Below are 22,556 nucleotides of genomic sequence, written 5' to 3'. Positions count from 1 at the left end.
ATGGCTTTATAAATAACCAAACTCTAGGCTGCTAGCACCTTCTAATTTTGTTTTATCGAGATGCGAATCGACCTCAAAAATCACGTCCGCTCAGCCAATTTTTGCCAAGTAAGTTTTTTGAGCTGGTAATCGTTGTCCTCATTAAAACTTTAGGGTATGATATTATGATATTATAGATCTTTTTCAATTTTTGTGACAAAGGTTTAATAAAAAGGGCAAAACCACAAAAAAATTGCTTATCAGCAAAAATTTTCTAGGTTTTCCGAGCGATTTCCAAGTTTGATTCGCATCTCTTATAACAAAAACTATTTCAAAGATACGTGCACCTATAAAGTCAAGACTCACCCAGCGTACGACGTCTTGCCATCATCCGTGCATATATTTGTCCTTGTGTTTCTGTCTAAAGAAAGAGTACAATTTTTGATCAACACTTCATTCATACGGTTGTTTCTGAAAATAAAGTAGATATCTATCAAAAGGAAAAGGACCGGAGCATGAAAACACGACTTGTTTCTAACGCCCGTTATTTCTTACATAAGTCAATAATAATATTTTGTGCAAAGGGAATAATACTTTACTATACCTTATCGGGGGAAAAAAATGTCGGGGGAAAGTGATGAAAAATTTTCAGGGGGTGACGAAATTTTCCCCCGACGAAAAAAAACCCGACTAAATAAAACTCTGAAATTTTTTTCCCCGATACGGCATTTCGTCCCCGGTGGAAAAATACCATACAGTGTCGACCCCACAGGGAAATTGACTTTGATTTTGACATCCCTGGAAAAACAATGATCAAGGAACCCTCCTCCCACACGAACCTCATCTTCTTGTGTGTTTTGATTGTTGTTATTGGAAACGTTATTATTGTTCATCAGCATGTCCGGTAAACTGATTGTCCGCTTCAATGTTAACATCTTTTTGTTGGCTTTGCTTTTCAACAATGAAACAATGTGTCGAGTCATACGTTTCTTTTCCTGAATTATAGGAAATCAAAATACGATACAATAAATTATACGATATAGTAAACTACCATCAACTATTACCTGAACCCTCTTTACCTGAACGGAGGTCCTAAAAGCTGTTATATACGACCAATTTTTTTCCTGATGAATGTGGCTCGACCGTGAGGGCTATAAGAATTGTTAAAAAAGGGAACTAATGAGGGACTATGTATTAGATCAACTTACGAGTGGCGTGGTAAAGCCTTCGACAAGGATAGCAACCAACAGGTTGAACACTCTAAATACACTTACGAGCGGCGTGGTAAAACCTTCGACAAGGATAGCAACCAACAGGTTGAACAAGACATAATAACCAATCGTCATCAAGGATAAGAAATAAAGTGACGCCCATTTTGTTGTCGCTCGGATACCGTCGTACATGACTAGATTCCAGTCTTCTTGAGTCAGTATCTGTAAGGTAAGAAACATATTAAGGGTTTTATTTTTACATAAGTGTTTCCGTTTCATGTTAGAGAGATGTTTCATACCAGGACAGTGTCTGTCTATTGTTATATTATGCTGATATAAGCAAAAAATGTTTTTCTTTTGTTCTTTCTGACCAATCTTGCTCCACATCCGTGTCAATCAAGTGTGAAAAAGCTTATGAATTTAAATTGATGAATAAGCAGACGATATCACTCTTATTCAAAAGCAAAACCTTTCAAATAAATATTCAAACACCTTGCTTAATGTATATACCGTGTCCCCTCTATTAGAACCTAATACAATGTTGGCTATAAAATTGGCACAAAAGGGGAATTCCCTCGAAATTCTAAAACTGCAAGTGATTTTTAAGTGCGCTTTTACTTACGATTTTTAAGCAGTGTTTTAACTCTGACTTTAACTAACTGGCTAAAAATAAGGCTCAGAATATAGCCTGGAAGCCAATAACCCACCCGAATCGAAAAAACCTAACAGTTAGAGGTGGATGAAAAACCACCTGTTAAATTACAGATAAACTCCAAAATACACGGGTTGAAAAATTATATCAATGCAGTCAAAACATGTGATTACTCGAAAAATTCACGATTTTAATTCCCTAAACGAATTTTTGATTCGATGTAGTTTAATGAATTTCAAATTTTAAAACCTTGATTTTGAAAACTATTCTGCTGTAAGCCTCCTTTTCGTTACAGGAAAATTACCCCCCGCTCAATTTTTGAGATTTTTCCAACCCCCCTGCTTATTCCAAACCCCCGGCTATTAAGGACCCGAGAGTATTTAACGGGTTTCGATTTACCTGGAAAACAGTCACAATAGCCCATACAAAAGAATCAAAATTGGATCTTGCCAACACCATTTTCCCATATCGATTCTTGAAAACAAATTTCCCACCAAAAATATGCATTCCCAAAATAGCGAATGTGAACATGAAGAGAAACAGCAACGCAAAAAACGTCATGACGGACGACGTTGTTCGTAACATAACGGCAATTTGATGACGCATCGGTCGGATAAGACGGAAAATCCGGAGTAATCGTAATGACCGGAATACGGTAAAATTACCGGAACTGTTATTATCATTGATGAGTAATTCCATCATGCTAAATATACGAAAAAAACATTTTGAAAAATCCTAAGCATGATTATAGTAGTTAACGTAACTCAATCATTTCCCTACTGGTGACATGAACTTTGACCCCGGGAAACTTGCCCCTCGGAAACTTGCACCAAAAAGATCTACCGTACGGAAACGTGTGCCCAGGAATTTCGCTCCCGGTTACTTACCCCCTTCTGGAAATATGCTTCCCGGAAATTTGTCTCCCCCTAGGAAATTCACTCAACGGAACAGTGTTCCAAATTAAATTTGACTTGACCAAGGGGAGGAACTCTTCTAGCCAGACTCAAAACCTTCTGATGTCCATAAATAGATATCCATGATATGCACCATAGCAATGTTTTCTGACATTACATCACGGACCCAACAGCTGATTGATTGCAGGTGACGTTTTGACTGATTTTACTTCACTTACAACCAATCAGCTGTCGAGTCCATGTGGGTGATGTGGAAGACATTGCAATGATGCATATCATCAATTGTTATTTAGTAAGCCAAAACATTACCTTAACATGACAACGATGCAATCAAAACAATTGAACCCCATTTGGAAATATGCTCTCAATCCAATACCAAACATTTTGACGATCATCTCGATAGTGAAGATCCAAATAAAAATTAGATTCAAAATCTCCAATATCTTGGTCATTCTTTCAGGCTTAAAAAAAGTATAGAAGAAAAGTTACTAACCACTCGAGTATGTCATTGCTCTCTCACTTGTCTAGTCTTTGTTTTTATTTCTGATTGTGTTGTTTTTTAGGTAAATGGGCTCTTCCAAAAAATTTTCATACATGGGGATCGAGGATACATTGTCCGGGGGTAGCGAAAAATCATCGAAATTTGGGTTGTCTGGGGGTAATTTGGGTTGTCCGGGCGGTCGAATGATGCTTGTCCAAGGGGTAAAACCCGTTGTCCGGGGGGGCCAAAAGTCACTTTGTTCAGGGGGGGGGGGGTAAATCACTAAAAATAGTTGTATCCTCCACACCCCCCTCCCATATACAATTCTTTTTCTGGAAGAGCCCAATGCTATAATCATTCTCCTATGTCTAAAGGTATAAGAAATTTAAAGGTGTCTAAGGTATAAGAAAATTTGTTATGGTTAAAATTAAAATGTGCCTCAACTGGTAAAAACTATTTCTGACCTGTGTGTATTTTTTTCTCGACGCTTCTCTTTTTTAGCCAAATGCTATAACCGTTCTCCCTTGTGTCCGCGCTAGTGTCTTAAGGAGCCAGTAACTTTCAGATCTTTTTGATAACCGCGACAAAGGTTGATAAATGGACCCTACGCGAGACCAACTAATTTTTATATTTGTTGTGTTTCTTATAGACCCTTCCCTTTCATTACAAAAATCCCAAAAGATACCTCGTTATAATGTTCGACAGCCATACATATTGTGTTTAAAACAATGATGGACATTATTAACTCCGAATATTTCGAGCTTTCCGCTAAATGGTTACAAAACAATTTGAATTGTTTATATCTTGACGGAACTTCGGACACGTAATATTTGTCACAATGACGTAAATCGAAAACGGATCCATCGAAATCTGAACAACTGTATTCGCTGCTGTCTGTAGCACTGATTTGTGAGCTTGAGACACTGGCTCGCAAGATGTTGGCATGTGAGTTTTTTCGCCAGCGGCCGTCCGTTGATGTAGCTGCTGATAAGAGATGAAAGAAGAATATTTTGCATTGATTTGATTGACTTAAATGCATAGGCGGTTTTAGACCACGTCGAGCTTATCAGAGGAAGATATTTGTAATTGCAATTTCATTGTCTTTTAACGAGCGTTGCACTCCGTTGCATGTTCCCGACGTACTTATTTTATTGTCTTAAATCCGCCAGTGAAATGACCCTGTATTTTTTAGATTTACTGCAGTAGTAAAAGGCAAAGTAAGTGAAGCCAGAATCTCTTTTTACCTTCGTTTACACTGCTGATTTGTGAGCTGACGCTATGCGATCGAGATTTACTTTCTGTTGAATATTTCCTCCTCGTTTCTCGTTTGTCCGTGTCTGAAATTGAGAAAATTTGGAGTCAATCATTCAGTAGAATAGGCCATTTCACAGTCACAAAGCGTAGTGGGTAATCAGGACCAACCCGCGCTAATGACGACTTACTATTGGTCCAAAGTTTTGAAAATTTTTGAAGATTATTGCGTCTAGCCAACAGAAAGCCGTTCTAGAGGCGCGGCATAATTTTTTTCCGTACATGGACGGAAGTATCATCGACGGTCGGGAGTATCTCATCTTGACGGTCGGGAGTATCATCGACGGTCGGAAGTATCTCCTCTTGACGGTCAGGAGTATCATCGACGGACGGAAGTATCTTAAACTTATCTGAAACCTTGAAATAGCGACCCGACCGGGGTTCGAACCCACCAAATGAAAGAGTTTCTGATCAGAAACACAGCGCGCTATCCGTTGAGCCACACTCGCACAGCAGAACACAAAATTAGGAAATACTTATAAGATGACAAAAAAGACGGGGGTAATGTTATTATAATATGGGTAAAATTGCCCCTTTTTTAATCTGACTGAAATTCGAGCCGTTACTAGCAACCCTGCGGGACCCGAGCCGTTACTACCAGCCCTGACCTAAGCAATTCAAAAAAACAAAACCAAACAACAAAGATGAGATACTCCCGACCGTCGATGATACTTCCGTCCATGTACGGAAAAAAAATCTGCAGAGGCGCGACCAGTCCTTATTACCCATAGTGCAGTCCAAATGTGCCAAAAGTCATTAATATTGTGCACAAAGGCGTACAAGCATGAGACTTTGCACAATTGTAGTTTAGGCATCTGTTTGTGTATTTTACAGACCAGAACAGGTTCCCAGCCTAAAAAGAATTTCTTTTCTCCAAAGTATGTCATGTTACATACCGTTGGAAAGCATTTTTCATGCTCTTTTAGGAAAACATTTCAACCTATATCTGAAAATGAAACCAAAAAAAGTTATTGTTGAACGTTGTTTGAAAAATAACGTAGTTGCTGACGTCAGTAAAAATTCCAGGACCATCCAAAGACGTTTATTTTTGTGCACAACAACAGAAAAAACTAATGATGAAATCTCCAGAAAATGCAAAAAAACTAGTTTTCCCGGCATATTTCCGGCATTTTCGGCCGAAAAAATGTTTATTGAAAATCGGGCTCTGTCACATTTTAGGTATTGCTATTTTGCATCATTGTGCAAAATTTCATGAAAAAAAAATATAAATTACAGCTCGAGAAATTCAAGAGAAACCGTTATTACCGGCGATTCTCGATTGTTTCGACGATTTTTAGAGAGTTCCAGCTTCAAAAATCAATTTCATCTACAATTGAATCATGCTTGATTGTGGGCATTGTTACCAAAAATGTTGTTGTGTGAGAAAAACAAAGAAATATTAGGAAAGAGTCCAATGAAAATCTGCAAAACGGCGATTTCCGGCATATTTCCGGCAGGAGACAAATGTTTATCGAAAGTCGGGCTCCGTCACATTTTTGGCATTACCATTTTGCACATGTACCCACCGGGGGTAAGTACAAAAAGACAAAGATCAATATTTAGATATTTACCTAGACAAGTGCTAGCTTCTATCGATTCTCCATTAATTCTTAAAGAGACTGACGTCCGTGAACGAATCGAAGATGACCGCGATCCCCGTACGGTGACCGAAGTATCTGCGTGTAAGGAAAAGGTGTTTGTTTTCAGGTAATTATGATCGACAGCGTCTCCAGGTGTTAGCAGTTGCATGTTGTTTGTGGGTCTCAGACTGTTTGGTGTTGAAGGAAGAAGACTGGCGTTGGTGTTGTTGTTATTGTTTGCCTAAGATTGAAAAGGTTATGAATCCCTCTTACAGAAATTTATTTGTGTTAGTATGCATTTCGAGATCGTACTGAAGTTAAGTTAAGTTAAGTCTTAAATTTGCCATATTTTTCAAATCGCATTATTTAACAGAAAATGACCAAACAAATGACTGAACATGAAGAGTACTATGATGTAGATTCTATCTAGGATGTAACTTGATTGTTTTTGTTCGCTCATTTTCGCGAACAACCGTAAAGAATGATTATGGCGTTATAATCGATGACTCATTACTATAAATTATAGTATCCATTATATATTTAGCCCTGTACGACGTAGTCACACAAATTTATAAAGCCCTATAGTTTTCAAAAACCCGTGAAGCTTCTGATTGGTCAAGCGCTGAAATTCTATGTAATGTCACGTAACCTAGGTAGAATTTCCTACCTAACCACGGCACACTTTTAAGCCATAGTACGACATCTAGCTCTTCGGGCTTTATAAATCTATGCGTAAGGTTCTTACATTATCTAAATTATTGTTGTTTTGTTCCATTTCAACAAAGTGTTCATCAAATGTAAACGAATTGATGTAATTGAATGTTTTGGTCATTGGCGATAAAATACCAACATCTGGTTTCATAATAGGAGGTGGTTTCCTGGGTGTCGACATTGCTGAATTGTTGCAGCTTGGTATTGAACATTCGAAAGATGCACATGACTGTAGATCAAGTGATTTTGGGTTTAACCCTGGGAACGATGCACTACGTTGTTCAGCAGAAAGTTGAACTTCAGGAAAAGCTAAAAATAAAGATGACAAAAAAATTTATATAGAAATATAGTATATATTACCGTGAAAAGCACAGCTCAAAATTATATATTTACGCTGTGCCGACGAATCGAGATTCTATTCATCGCGCAATCAACGAAGACAAAAGTAACCATGACGACCATCCAAGATCTTGGATGAGCGTCATAGTCGATATTTTTATTCCCGTCGTTGAAACACAACTTACAAAAAGTCATCAATGCTTTGTAAAAAGAGTCAGTGAAAGAGAATCATAACATAAAGTCTGTCTATCATTTCGATTCAATTAATGTGAGATTTCCATAATTAAAAGTTTAGTAATTACTGTTATACATTTGGGGATCATGTAAAAGATTTCTTTCAAAATAAACTCATTTCAACTACACTTGGAGGTTTCTGGGGAATTCGTAAATAGTAAACTGCATACTGATACAGTCTGCTAGACATTAATATGGTAATATTTGCTCTTCATCTTTGATTTTTTCTACAGTGATTAGATTGACACATGCGCGATAAAATTTCTATTATTTGTCTTCATACTCAGGGTAAGTATATATGGTTTGGAGAATTTACTAAAGTCTGTCCAGATATAATTGGCAGTGGAAACAAGAATGCCTGTAACTTTTGATAGTCAAATATAATTATGGAATTTTTATTCGATTGTTTCAGAGAATCAAAAGCGGTATATTTGAATGTATTTTTGGTTGAAAAATTCGCGATTTTTAGCGGTTAAATTTGCGATTGCAAAAATTGAGCTTTTTTCTACTTATGCTATAACGTTCATTTTTACACCAGTGGTAGTTCAACCTTAGGTTAAGAAGTTTGTTAAATTTTAAGGCAAACAAAAAAGTCCTTCGGAAGATAAGGGACCCGAAATACCCCTTGGTAGCACTTTTCTGTGAAATATCAAATCTCCAACTTATTACTAAAACGGGGGTAGTGACATGATAAAACAGTTGTTCGATCATAACACATTTTACGATCTCTTTAATGACCTCATAGCCAAATTGTGTTTAGTGTTTTGGGAATTAGCAAAGTTCTTTAATGCCTTAAAAATAGCAAAGGCAATATAAGTTCATGCTTATCTTTTCAATAAAAACAATTATACTGTGATTTCACTTCGTTTCGAAATAATCAATGATACCAATTATACCAATGCACCAACACTTTCCAACTTTTAATTGCACTGTTCAAAAAAGATAACATAACCCCCGTTTTTAGTAATAAGTTGGAGATACGATATTTCACAGAAAAGTGCTACCAAGGGGTATTTCGGGTCCCATATCTTCCAAAGGACTTTTCTGTTCGCCTTTAAATTAAAAAAAATTCTTAACCTAAGGTTGAACTACCACCGGTGTAAAAATGAGCGTTATAGCATAAGTAGAAAAAAAGCTCAATTTTTGCAATCGCAAATTTAACCGCTAAAAATCGCGAATTTTTCAACCAAAAATACATTCAAATATAGCGCTTTTGATTCTCTGAAACAAGCAAATAAAAATTCCATAATTATATTTGACTATCAAAAGTTACAGACATTCTTGTTTCCAATGCCAATTATATCTGGACAGACTTTAACTCTTTAAAGATTTTAGCACTTTTAAACTTTACGTTACGCAAATTAATTTTTCGAAAATTTTCCACCCAGGACATTCTCATTCCAACCCCCTCCCCCGCTTATTGATTTTTGGGAAACTCTTTTTGAAAGTTCCCTCTTTTGCCCTAACTTTGCTGTATTAGCCCCCTTTTGGAAAATTTTCCACCCAGGACTTTTTTATTCCAACCCCCCCTGCGCTTATTAAGTTTTGAGATTTTTTCCCAACCACCCTGCTTATTCCAAACCCCGCGGCTATTTAGGTACCCGAGAGTAATAAGCCGAGCAAATGACACAACAACAGGTGCAATAACAAAAACTATACAATGCATTGACGAAATAAACAAAGGAAGACGAATAAAATGAGACGAAGTACAAGGACAAAATCAAGATAATTAGCTTTTCAATGTTTTCTGAATATTCAAGACACCTCTTAAACGCTCATTTCATAAATATTCGAGAACCTTTCAGACAGAGAGTGTTTTCCTTTTGAGACTATACAATGTATTAAGGAGAGACGAAATAGGACTGTTAACTTTGCCAAGATGATATCCAGGAGTTCTGGCATGGAGCATTAGTCTATTATCATTATTCTCGGGGCACTAAAACAGGGATAAAACTTTTTTTTGGGGGGGGGGCATCGACCTCAAAATAGTCAGTTTTAGCTGGAGAATAATACACAACTTTTCCTTGGGTAAGTATCAGGGAGTGTATTCCTCATTTTTTTAAGTATTGATTTTTTAGGCCTAGTGTGAACTTTTGCCAAAAGGAGGCTGATAAACTCACATTGCTCTCTACACAAACCATCTTCGTCTTTTTCAAACTGTGATACTTCAATATTTGGTATGATCATTTGTGGAAGATTATTCTTAGGAAGTGAGACCAAGGTCGGTTCATCAGGTGAATATTCACGTCGACAGTGGTCACACAATGAAGATTGTTGATGAACGAACACGTGCTGATGGATATGATGAATACTACGAAACTAAAGAAATCAAAAATAGATTAAACTTACGGATATACCGGAAGTTGGTCTAATGTCGACATCCCTCTTCTGATTTCGTCACCCTTCTTCAGAGATAAGAATAATAGGAAGGTCACTAATAGACAAAAATTTTTTTCAACTCTGATCGCCAAGGGAAGAATAATAGTTTCCATTAGCGATTCCGACCTTCCTATTATTCCTACCTTTTAAAAAGGATGTCGAAATTAGAAGAGGGATGTCGACATTAGACCAACTTACAGTAAGATGATGCTTGATCTGAGACAAAGACGATAACACTACTTCCAATGGATATTATGTCCCGGTTTGATCTTTGATCGAACCAGAAGTTTTCAAAAATTTTATTTAGTTCGGCGTTTGCAGAATTTCAATCAGTGTCAGTCAAAATTAACGGAGGACAACTTTTAGTGTGCATTCTTCCGGGAGATATTTGTCCCATCTGACATTCATAACATCCATATAACGCCATCAAGATGAACGTTAAAACAACGTTGTAATTTCACATTGGCATACTTACGTAATTTGTGAAGCAACTACAAACGTTGCACACACGTTTCCAGATGGAACATAGATCAGTATATAATGAAAGTTGAGATGACACTTTTAGCGCCAATCTATACCAGTATGATACACAACGTTGTTTCACATTGGTATACTTACGTAATTTGTGAAGCAACTACAAACGTTGCAGACACGTTTCCAGATGGAACATAGATCAGTATATAATGAAAGTTGAGATGATCCAAAATGGCGATTCTGTTTGATAAGTCTCATTTCACGACGTTTGGTTTCTGAGAATTGCATTGTGATGACAACCAGAGCCAAATTCACCAAAAAGAAGGAACCAATCTGAAACGAAAATATGTTTTTCTTATACAGCAGAGTCTTTTTAATTCGAACAAGTTTACTCACCCCTTCAGTTAACAATACTTAATAAACCTTACTCTTTAACTCGAAAAATTCCCTTAACTCGAACAAGTTTACTCGCCCCTTCAGTTAACAATACTTAATAAACCTTACTCTTTAACTCGAAAAATTCCCTTAACTCGAACAAGTTTACTCGCCCCTTCAGTTAACAATACTTAATAAACCTTACTCGTTAACTCGAAAATTTCCCTTAACTCGAACAAATTTGCTCGCCCCTTCAGTTAACAATACTTAATAAACCTTACTCTTTAACTCGAAAAATTCCCTTAACTCGAACAAGTTTACTCGCCCCTTCAGTTAACAATACTTAATAAACCTTACTCTTTAACTCGAAAAAGTCCTTTAACTCGAACAAGTTTGCTCACCCCTTCAGTTAACAATACTTAATAAACCTTACTCTTTAACTCGAAATTTTGTAACTCAAAAAAGTTTGTGTTCCCTGTGCGTTTTCAAGTTACTGAGACTCCACTATATAATTTTTTTTTTTTTTTTTTTTTTTTTTTTTTTCTTTTTATCGAAATTACAAGAATATATTTACCAGTACATCGTTTTAAACTGGTGTAATAAGGCTAACTATATAATACAAATTTACAATGTTTGGGTCAAATATTTACAGTTAAAAAAAACTAGAATAAAAATATAGTATACATACTAAGGATATTTCCTAAGCGCCAAAAATAGGGAAGTAAATGAAAATAAAAATATATTTAGATTTTGATATTTGTTGTTAAGAGGCTTGTTGATATATCCTCGTTAATGTTCAGGTCTTTCTTACAGAAGACTGATCTGCTACCACGTAGACAGATACCTACAGCTTTGCAAAGCCCAATGGATAGCTTTTGCCTCATCCAGGTGATTACTTCACTGTATGGCTTGTCCTGTTTGCTTGCCATCATTTCGGCCAAACGCGAGATAAATTTTGTACATTCACGTCCCATGCCGCCAGTTGCAGAGAAGACCAAAGGTGTGAACGATCCATGTTCAATCTCTAACACACGTTGGTTGTATGCTCTCTTCTTTTCCCGTTCGTTTGAATCAAAACACTTCTTGAGGTCCTGGGAGACATGTCGTTTTGCAAGTGGGTTAAAAACCCTTATGTCGAAGAATGCAGACTGACCTGTCTGCCAGAAACCTCTGGCGTGGATGTCCAAGCGTGCTTCGTCCCCAGTGATTGCACTGACTTCATGTAGATCTTCACCAGTCAGGGGATGGAGGGCGGGTTCGATTACTACATCTTTACAGATGGTTTTAAGCATCAATGCAATGGTGTTTCGAAGTTCATTGTGTCGTAATGACACAAATCCCCCCTTTTTGCATGATAGAGCATGTTGTAAATCGAACGGGATGCCACATTCACAAAGTGTTGGTAGTCGTTTAAGTTGGTACCCATAACGAATGCGAATGAGGTCCCAGAAAAGCTCCTTGTTAAGCTCATAGCCTTCATCCGCAATTGGAAGAAGCGTTAGCCAACTTGAGGCCCCTTTGACACATGCAAGGTCATTCAGCTTAAGGAGATCTGGTGACATTTGATCTCTTAAGTTTGATAGGGCTTCATTCTGGGCTTTTCTTTTGGCTGACTTTAAGCCGTGTTTGATCTTTTTCACCTCATTTGCATCATCAAGAGGGATTCTCTGGTTGATGATGTTACGAGCTAGGTGGTTTGTGAGCTTTTGTGAATTTTCATATTCTCCTGTTGACATTTCAGCGAAAATTGGGATGCCCAGACCCCCAAGCTTTGGTGGTAGGGCCATCAATTTTCTCAAGTTAGTAGAGCAATTGATCCCATTTGTAATAGCAGGGATAAACTCTGTAGTGATGATGTGGTCGAGTTGTGTAAGTTGTTCTTGGATGTTTGGAATAGTGCGCATGACATAGCAAATTTTATGTTTGTAGCCTGCTACAAAAGCAGCATATGCTGCTTGAGGTTCTGTTTTTCCAATTGCACTTACACTATATAATATTCCGATGGCGGATTGGCAACAACCCCATGCTAAAAGTCTAATTAGCGAGCCTATTAGCCCCATTGCAAGCGAATGGATACCGATTTTTGATGTGCCGACTTCACTGAATTCAAATTTTCCATCACATGAATTATACACAAGTTTAGTTTACTTACTGAAATTAAAGTGATGAAGTAGATCCAGGCATACGAGCTGTAAGAATCTTGTACTAGGTACATCAGATCACTCCATCCTTCTAATGTCACCACCTAGAAAGTTCAGAATAGAATTCATGATATGCGCCATTGGAAGGTATTCTGACATTACATGACGGACCCGACAGCTGATTGGTTGCAAGTAACGTAAAATAAGTCAATACGTCACTTTCAACCAATCAGCTGTTGGGTCCGTGGAAGACATTGCAATGCTGCTTATCACGAATAAGAGCGTTTATGCCTTCTAAGGAAATTACCACTGACCTTTATATAACCCTGGATCAAGCAATATCTGCCATCTTTGATTGGAGTTTTATTGGAATTTGGTACCCGAGGAGAAGCCATTGCGATGTTAAAAATTAACGTCTAACGCCGCTACATCATCAAAAGATTTTGAGGAAAAGTAGACCTAGCGCTCTCGATGCATTTACACCGCTATCGAGTAGTGCCGCCATTAGGGTACCAATTTTCAAAAAACTCCGATCAAAGATTTTGCTTGGCTGGGATTGAGAGGCTTGGTCCAGGGTATATAAAGGTCAGTGGAAATTACACTACACGTTTTTTTATAAGAACACCCAAAATTTTTTAAGCCTTCGGATGTTCTTTTTTATTTTTACAAAAGTGTTCCCGTTTCATATTAGGCACATATTTCATATCGGGATAGTGTCTGCCTATGGTTATATTATTCTGATGTAAGCAAAAAAAAAAGTTTTCCATTTCTTCTTCCTGACCAATCTTGTTCCACATCCGTGTCAATCCATAGTGAAAAAGCTTGTGAATTAAAATGGATGAGTAAGCAAACAATGGCACTCTTATTTAAAAAAAAAACTTTTAACTCGACTTTTTCCCGGTAAAAGTAAAATTTAAGTTTTACCCCCGCATTATGGTTATTATATTTAGAGAGCTCAATATCAAAGGGGAGTACATACCTGATATATGAAAACAAAAGCCAGTGCGATATTATCAAAAGAAACACTACCGTAATACGGATTAGGTCCATCTTGTCGACAAGAACGGTAATACCGGCGTGCATCTAAACACGAGTTGTTAGCGGTGGCATTTTCAAACTTTTGGTCATATAGATTGTAGTACGTCTGTGGATAAAAGAAAAAAAAGAAACGTTCTTGACCAACCTCGTCCCTGTGTATCCCAGGCTTTATTTACGTTACTGATAGACGCCAGAGATTATATCATCTGGCGCTATCAGTAACCATCAGAAACAGATAATGAGCGAGGTTGGTTCTTGACAATTAAAGTTGGGACTTCTGTAAACAAAAAAAAGCTGCCTCGACTATTAAAAACCACACACAAATAAAAACTCAATATTTCCGAGTGCCACTTCTTGGCGATTGCGTTGGGGTGAATATCTTGTTAATATTCAAAAGATAAAGAAAGTCTGTAACCTTGCTAGATTTTCTAATTTTCTCTAGAAATTGCAAAAGCACTTTACTTTATCCCAGAGTTTATCCCTCAGTATGTAGGAGATTTACATCTCGTCCAACCTCAAATGTTAAAGTATTCTGAAAATTCAGTAAATATCCGAAGGTCTGATACGAGAAATTCATGATAACATGACGTTATCATGTTCTACGGACACACCCCGGTTTCGCCAGTAGTGGTAAACTTTGAACAATTTTTCTCTTGTACACCCCCTTTTCACAGACCATGAAGGATTTTTTCAGCCAGTGGAAATAAAAACAACGGACTAAAACTCGATAGGGATTGATATTTCCATGTTTTTTTATGGCTTGGGACTTCAATACTTTTGTTTACAAGTCAGAAAATTCAGAGGGCATCATATTTTGTAGCGAGGGCAGGTTTTTTTGATTATTACAAAAATGGAGGACATTTTTCCACTAGGAACGATATTTTGGCTAAGTTTTCCATTGATAAGGGTTCCCAGTGGGTCTGTGAGAAGGGGGTGTTCTTATGTATATTTGCCACTACAGCAAAAACCAGGGTGTTTCCATAGAAAATATTACGTCATGTATATCAAGAATAGTAAAATCAAAAAAAAAAATTCATTTTATAATATTTACCTGACAAAGTTTGAAATCGTAGTGTTTGGGTATTTGATCACATGACCTTGAACCAAAATCATGTGGAAGATGACAAACATAGTCTACTGACGTCGTCGGAATGTAGAATTCTGGAAATTTGCTGAATATAGAAAGACGATCATTCATAAGGAATGGTTATCAAAGAGTGTGTATTTATGATACAAACATCAATGATAAGACATTGAAGTATATTTTGGTGATGAATTGTATGATATTAAGATTTGATTTCTGGGCAAAATATATATCCTAGAAATCAAGTTCCTCTTTAATGAGGAATGTTTGAGCTATGGAGAGATGTGTTCTAAATTTAAAAGATATCTTGGTCCGATAATAGAATCTTCGATTTGTAGAGAGAGTCTTTTTAAAAGTTGCACGGACTGTAAAGTCCATATATAACGCTATAAGAGCGTTGAAACAACGTTGTTATCAACATGGAAAAGCCTAGATAGCATCAATGACAACCACTACGAAGTTAACAGTCGAGCTCAGCATTTTAAGCTCTGGTGAACCAAGAAACTTGGGTGAACCTTCTAAATAACGAGGCCTTAAACCTACCTTCTATTAACAGCTAGAGTATCATTGAGAGAAAGACCAATCCACTTAACTCAAGACCAATAACAACGACTACGACGTTGATGTTGACAGTCGTTTATGGAGATGAGTTTTCTCAAACTCTTGTGAGCCTACTGCACTTATGAGGCCTTAAAACCGTGAAAAGAGAATTGTCCCAGGGACGATTTCTCTCCGGAAAGTTGCCCCACCCTGGATCATTCTTCTAAGACAATTTCCCCTTCAACAATTACTCCCGGACAATTTGCCCGATGCCTTAAAACTTACCTTCGATTAGCAGCCAGAGTATCATCGAGAGAATGCTCAACATCCGCATCTCCTGACCAATAGCAACCGCTACGAAGTTAACAGTCGTTTAAGAAGATTTCAAGCTCTGGCGAACCTACTGTACTTATGTATTAGGCTTAAAACTTACCTTCTATTAACAGCCAGAGTATCATTGAGAGAATGATCTACGTTCGTATCACCTGACCAATAGCAACGGCTTCGAAGTTTCCCTTGAAACAACTGTACACCGAGGATTCCAAAACAAGCGAAAACAAGGAACGCCAAAATCAAAACGTTGCCAAGCATTGGGATTGTATCCATGAGGAGATTAACCAGGATCCGAATATCTGTAGTAAAAAATAAATACACCGTTGACTCTCTCTCTAGTTCGATCTTCAAGGGATCAATAATTTTATTCGAATTAGAAAAGGATTCGAACTACAGAGAGTAATTAAAGCCACTTTCCACCTGAGGGGACCAATATTTTAGTTTGAATTACAGCTTTCTGAAAATAGAATTCGGATAAAAGAAATTCGAATTGAAAAGAGTTGAATGTAGTTACATTAGTTTTAATGAAAATAAACGGAAATGGAAACATTTTAAGAGTAAAACGTGAAGAACCGTGAAGATTGATCTTACTAGGAACGCGGTTGATGGCGCGAAGAGGCCGAAGAATACGACACAATCGAACCGTCGTCAAAAATCCACCAGTCGTACCCAAGCTTTCAACAATCCTGTTTGAATGAATAAACAAAATCGGGGTTTAAAGTAAAGTCTTTTCGCCTCAGACAGAAATGGACTTTACACAACAAATAAGACAAGTTTCTTTTCAATTATTCAGAATTTAAAGACGGGGAAGCCTCTTAATGTAATCTCGCTGAGACGGAAATCCGTCCGAGACGGGAAGAGAAATTACACTGCAAAATCAAACAAATACCTTATCGGCCCTTTTTACACCGGCCCTTATTGGCGTTATTTTTGGGCTTGTGGCGTAATAAGGGTCGGCGTTAAAGGGGCCGGCATTAAATTAGTGCCGGCGTAAAAAGGGCCGATAAGGTACGTAAATCTAAATTACTCTTTAGTTTACAGTATAATTTATATTTGGCATCAGTAAACATCGAAAAGCAGTTAATACGCTGGGAACGAAGACCATTTTGATCATATTCTAGCTCACACAGAACGTTAAAATGACGTCAATTTAGTGGCCACAACATATACAGCTTTAGAAGAAACGTTCCAATGACTTTGTGTGGCAAATGCACAGATGCTATATTCCTTCAAATACTAGTTCAGTGACTTCTAGTTCATCATCATCATCATCATCTTTCGGCCGCGGTCGAGATGATGGATTCCACCCTCTGGCGCCAAGAATCGCGGTCGCGCATGGCTGTCTCCAGGTCACTAAAAAGAAGTCCAGTGTCCCTGCTAACTGCGTCAGTAAAAGTTAACTTTCTCGATCTTTGAACCAGCCGCTTGGGTTTCCAGAGTAAGAGAGAGGAGATGACTTCTGTGGATGCACGAAGGCAATGACCAGCAAACTGAACACGTCTAGCCTTTAAGATGTTTGAGATAGGCTTAATCGAACCATAGATGGTGTTTTTAGTGGGATGATCGCGCCAGGAAAGATTTTTAACTCTTCTTAGAAGGTGTGTGTATGTTCCATCGAGTTGTTTTTCTAATTTACGTGATAGGCGACTAGTCCGCCATGCTGTTTTCTATTTTACCTTAGATTTTCGGACGTTCGAATTTCAAAACATTCACATCACCTTGCTAACGACCAGAATTGAAAATAATATGAAGGACTAGTCAGCTTTAAAACTTGATACGCTTTTATATAGTCAAGTAGTTAGGGATCATTGGCCAAATGGATCAGCAAACTTACCCTGTAACCACAATCAGGAAATCAAACAAATTCCACCGGTCAGTAAAATATCCTTTGCTTCCAAAAATTCCCATAGCAGTCATTTTAACTAGCATTTCGATCAAGAAAAATGAGAAAATGAAATGTTCCAATTTCTCTAACATTGAACAACGACTGGTTTGGCAATACTTATCCATAGGGTTGTATAGCGCTAACATGATGCAGTTTAGTATGATGACAAGAATGACGATACGTTCAAACCATCTGAAATAAAGAAATAGGGAGTTTATATATTAAGTACTTATATAATAGTACTGTTCGAGTATCATCATCGATACAGCACAGCTCTGATGTGTCGCGAGCACAGAATACAATGTCTGGTAAGCGTTGTGATTTCCCTATGTAGGGGGTAGGAAACTATCCCGAGCAAGGGCCCGGTCCGATGATATCGGAGGGTCAGCTTCTCTCTCTTTTGAGGACAGTAAAGGGACTGGAGCGGTTTGGAAAGTCACGCAGTTTTGAACAATAAAATCGAGGACGGTAAAAGTGCTTCTTTACCGTCTTCTTTAGTTGGTCAGGTCGCCCTCTTCACTAGATCGTTTCTTTCAAATCCATAAACTGAGAAAATCTATCCTTTACCAAAGCAGCGGCAAACGTTACCCAGACGACACACAACGTCAAAACAACGTCCATGTTATTTGAACGTTATAACAACGTTGTGTGCCAGTTGGGTAATAAAGCGTCCATTTAATGTTCACAGCATAGAAGATCCTAGTTACTCCACGCATGACATGTTTGAAGGCTATGGCTATTTAAAAAGATCTACCCAGGTTGGCGGACCGCTTGAATGTTTTTCATCCAGATTTTGGACAATCTCATCAAAATCAAACGGTAGTCAAAAACAAAAACAGTCACTTTTGTTTTTAGGCAACATCGTTTTGAATAGTTCAGCTGAACAACCAGGTCAGATCTTCATATTCGCCATATCCCGTCAGAACAGGGCGTGGCACGCCCAGAATGGATGATCCAATATAAGTTATAAACAATACTAAACGGTCATCTTTAGAGTTGAGATTCTCCCGCTCTAATAAAACAGTTTTTTTCTTGCAGTAGTAACAAGGAGGCAATGTTTTGGTGAGGTACGGAGCTGACAAGTAAAAGTCTTCTTATTGTTTTTGTATTATCGCTTTTCTCAAGGTGTATTCAAATCAAATTATCTCACGTATAACACGTAGCATAATAGCCTCTACGCAATAAATTTTCAAATTTCGTAGATATCGAGTATTTTTAAAGGAAAATAATTACAGGACCTGAAATTATTTTCATGGTGTATACCGGGGCGGGGGATACTTAGGCAAAATAGGTGCCGGGTATTTGCGATCTTTAAGTGTCCTTTATCACACCCTCGAAAGTCCCGCAAAGGGTTACAAAAACCATTTAAAAGCAATAGAGTCTCTTTAAGGGTTCCAAAATTATGAAAATCCAAAGTTGACTCCCTCAAAGAGACACAGATTCTTAAAAACGACTTTTTGAGGGTGGCAAAAACATCAAAAAATGGACAATTTTCGAAATTCAGTCTTCTAAGGGTCAATTTTCAAACTTTGGCTCGAACATACCCGTCATTTTGCAAACTTAGTAATTCTTAAGAGTTTTCAATTTAAAGTTACATAAGCTGAATACGAAATGATCCGGTGTACATATTGTGGTTTAGAGGAGTGTAACAGATAAGAATCTACTTTCTATTTTATTTCTATATAGAAAGAAGAAGAAGAAGAAGAGAGAAGAAGAAGAAGAAGAAGAAGAAAAACAGGCGGTTTCGTCAAGCTTGTTTGCAGAATTGAACCTTATGGAATTTCTATTTTGTCTGTTAAAAAGTTTTGAGCCTTTTTCTTCTTGTGGGAAGGGAATAGAGAACAGATATATAAAGATTGCGGTCAAAAGTGATTTCACCACCATATTGTGGTCTGACCTTATTCCTCCAGGGTCCCGAGCCTACCCCCTCAAAAGCAGACATTGAGATTTTTGCTGAATAGCTTCTTAAAAATTTCTATTTTGTAAGTCAACATTTTGAGCCTTACTTTTTCCTTTTTCCTTTTTTTTGTTTTTTTTGGGGGGGGGGGGGAGAGAAAAGTAACATACATAAAAAGATTGCAGTGAAAAGTGATTTTACTACCATCAATATTGAGATTTGATCTTTTTCAGGATTCCAAGCAGCCCGGCAGTAAGATTTCTTTTAAGCCAAGAGAAGAAGCATAGTTACTTATTAAAGAAATTGATAAAACTTGGGAGGCAAATATAGGAAAAGAGCAACGAATTATTAACTGAGACTTTTTTTGTCCCCTTGTTTTTTACACCACTGTCTCAGTGCCCCGGTGGAACCTTTTCCCTCAGTGGTTCCAGCTCGAAAATTCCAGTGGGGATGGTTTTGGAGTCCAATTTTTTCCATTCAATTTTCAATGGGGATAGAATCATAGGTCAATTTCCCAGTGGGGTTGAAAATGTAGGGTATTTTTTCCACCGGGGACGATTTTTTGGCCTATTTTTCCACCGGGGCGGGGTGTCCACCGGGTCTGTGACACAGGGGTGTTTTTTTGGTCACCCCTTTTTCCCTCTCAAAAAACAATGGTCAAAAGAAAGTTTTTATCTTCATACGCAAAATGGAATTTTCATCCCATATTTACCCAGAAAAGGCACTCTAGTTTTGTCTAACAGATTTCCCGGAAAAAGAATATCCAATTAAAAAGCTGTTGTTTTCACCTTTCAGTAGTGCTTCTCAAGACTCTCAGACTCTACACTCTAAATATTTGTGAGGTTAACTAGCAAATCGGCATCATCACGAAAACGGCCGAAAAATGTAACAGGCTAGTGAGTTTCAAGCAATAAAATAGCGTATTTTCACTAGCCTTAAATTTTTCGCCGATCGTCGATCGTCGTGATTATCCCACTGACCTTTATATATTGGTACCACTGACCTTTATATAACCCTGGACAAAGCTTCTCAATCCCAGCCAAGCAAAATCTTTGATCGGAGTTTTTTGAAAATTGGTACCCTAATGTCGGCACTACTCGATAGCGGTGTAAATGCATCGAGAGAGCTAGGTCTACTTTTCCTCAAATTCTTTTGATGATATAGCGGCGTTAGACGTTAATTTTTAGCATTGCAATGGCTTCTCCTTGGGTACCAATTCTAAAAAAACTCCAATCAAAGATGGCAGATATTGTTTGGTCCAGGGTTATATAAAGGTCAGTGATTGGTACCCTAATGTCGGCACTACTCGATAACGGTGTAAATGCATCGAGAGCGCTAGGTCTACTTTTCCTCAAATTATTTTGATGATGTAGCGGCGTTAGACGTTAATTTTTAGCATTACAATGGCTTCTCCTCCATGGGTACCAATTCTAAAAAAACTCCAATCAAAGATGGCAGATATTGCTTGGTCCAGGGTTATATGAAGGTCAGTGGATTATCCTGGATTACCTCAATATTATTTGCAACGCAAACAGAGTGGAGGAACGTACTTAAGCGTGTTCTAAAGTATTACCAAAGATTCTTCGAGACGGAAAAGAAGTTTTGGTAATACTACAAAGAAAAAACGAAAATTAACCCCAACCACAAAATTGGGCGCCTCAATTACCATAGCAACTATTATGAAAACGAAGTAAGCGTTGCTGCTGACGTAGTTTATGAAAAGGTCTATCCCCTGGATTTGAGTTAAGTTATAAATTACCAAATAAAAAAATGACTCATACCTCCATCCCACGAGTGAGATCAATTTTCGACGAAAGAAGTTTCTCTTGTGTAAGAAAACCCATGCAAAAGTTTCCACGGAATCTTGGGTAATTACTCGTGTCATCTTAGATTCAAACGCGTTGATGATGTCAAAATTCTTTAAAATTGATTGAATCTCATTTTTCCATATTCGGTTCTGGTTGATAATGACTTTCCTTGATTTCTATTTTGTTTGAGTTAGCTAAAAAGAAGAAAATATTTGATTCTCACTAAGGTGCAAATTCGCTCGCACGGAACACCTTTGATCACACATGACCCGGTACCTCCGTCAAGACAAATATACCAGCGAATTTATTTATCGGAGAAGAACGAGAGCCACGGTAAGTGAATTAGGCGCATGACAAAGTCGATATATCGGCTTTGCTCACCTAAACAGACGAAAGTATTTTGGTGTTTTTTTACCGTCGTCGAGTAAAATGGACAGCGATTTTGACGATATTTCAACTTTTCTTGATACAGTCTCTTTTCAAGATTCACGATTTTTAGGATTTATTTTTTGATTTCGAGAGAAAAAAAAAAAGTCTCTCTAAGGGTCAGAGTTTTTTCAAAAATAGAAAAAATTTCACCTTTTCAGCAAAAATCAGTCCCTCTAAGGGTCGTTTTTCGGAGGTTCCGTCCGCACATACCCCTCATCCTCCAACCTTAGTACCCCCTGGGAATAAAAACAATGAATCATTGGAGCCAAAAAAAAAGTAACCATGAAAAACCTTCACTACATGTTTTTTTATAAGAACAAACTATATAAGAACATAGGGCTTACGATGGCCAAAAAATTAAGATCATTTTAAGAACATTTTAGGTTTTTCGAATCTACAATACCAAATTTCTGAAAATAAGTGAAAGTAAGAACGTGCCCAGTAAAAAAAATTAAGAACATCAGAAGGCTTCAAAAACTTTTGATGTTCTTATAAAAAAACTTTCTGATCAAGAACAATGAAGGTCAGTTGCAGTTTCCAATATCTCCCCTGGAGAAGTAAAGCCACTAAAAAAATCGTAGCATGAAGATAGAGTATCCTGCAACAGCGTGCAAATGAGTTGGCTCATACCAAAGACTCCCAAAAATGGTACTTGATGGCACTTTACTTGATGCTTGAAAACAAGGTTGAGTGGTGAGAAATCCACGAAAGGAATGGCGCCTTTCGCAAGACAGGTAAAGAAAAGGGAGCCTTCGGATTGC

At 37.6% G+C, this 22,556-nt stretch overlaps 1 protein-coding gene across 2 annotated transcripts in view; it reads right to left on the bottom strand.

The window, feature by feature from the left end:
* The window catches only part of LOC136821738 (voltage-dependent T-type calcium channel subunit alpha-1I-like), an 81,107-nt gene that overhangs the window by 20,700 nt on the left and 37,851 nt on the right, over positions 1-22,556 (bottom strand). The window contains exons 2-19 of one of the 2 annotated variants that reach the window (XM_067077950.1): positions 21,340-21,560; positions 17,611-17,853; positions 16,368-16,462; positions 15,877-16,075; positions 14,871-14,991; positions 13,761-13,925; positions 12,793-12,885; positions 10,410-10,598; positions 9,533-9,731; positions 6,874-7,148; positions 6,120-6,369; positions 4,482-4,574; positions 3,923-4,221; positions 3,066-3,217; positions 2,242-2,545; positions 1,254-1,412; positions 819-974; positions 346-400 (exon numbers count right to left, since the gene is read on the bottom strand). In XM_067077950.1, the coding sequence (XP_066934051.1) occupies positions 346-400; positions 819-974; positions 1,254-1,412; positions 2,242-2,545; positions 3,066-3,217; positions 3,923-4,221; positions 4,482-4,574; positions 6,120-6,369; positions 6,874-7,148; positions 9,533-9,731; positions 10,410-10,598; positions 12,793-12,885; positions 13,761-13,925; positions 14,871-14,991; positions 15,877-16,075; positions 16,368-16,462; positions 17,611-17,853; positions 21,340-21,443 (3,151 nt within the window). In that variant the 5' untranslated portion in view covers positions 21,444-21,560. Of the gene's footprint in view, positions 1-345; positions 401-818; positions 975-1,253; positions 1,413-2,241; positions 2,546-3,065; positions 3,218-3,922; positions 4,222-4,481; positions 4,575-6,119; positions 6,370-6,873; positions 7,149-9,532; positions 9,732-10,409; positions 10,599-12,792; positions 12,886-13,760; positions 13,926-14,870; positions 14,992-15,876; positions 16,076-16,367; positions 16,463-17,610; positions 17,854-21,339; positions 21,561-22,556 lie in introns of those variants that run through there. The other variant, XM_067077951.1, reaches the window with a different exon arrangement.

Source organism: Clytia hemisphaerica, unplaced genomic scaffold (genome assembly GCF_902728285.1).
Source record: "Clytia hemisphaerica strain Z4C2 unplaced genomic scaffold, Clytia hemisphaerica genome assembly, whole genome shotgun sequence".
Lineage (NCBI taxonomy): Eukaryota > Metazoa > Cnidaria > Hydrozoa > Leptothecata > Clytiidae > Clytia > Clytia hemisphaerica.
Note: the sequence above shows the minus strand (reverse complement) of the source record. Positions and strands in the feature narration are given on the sequence as shown.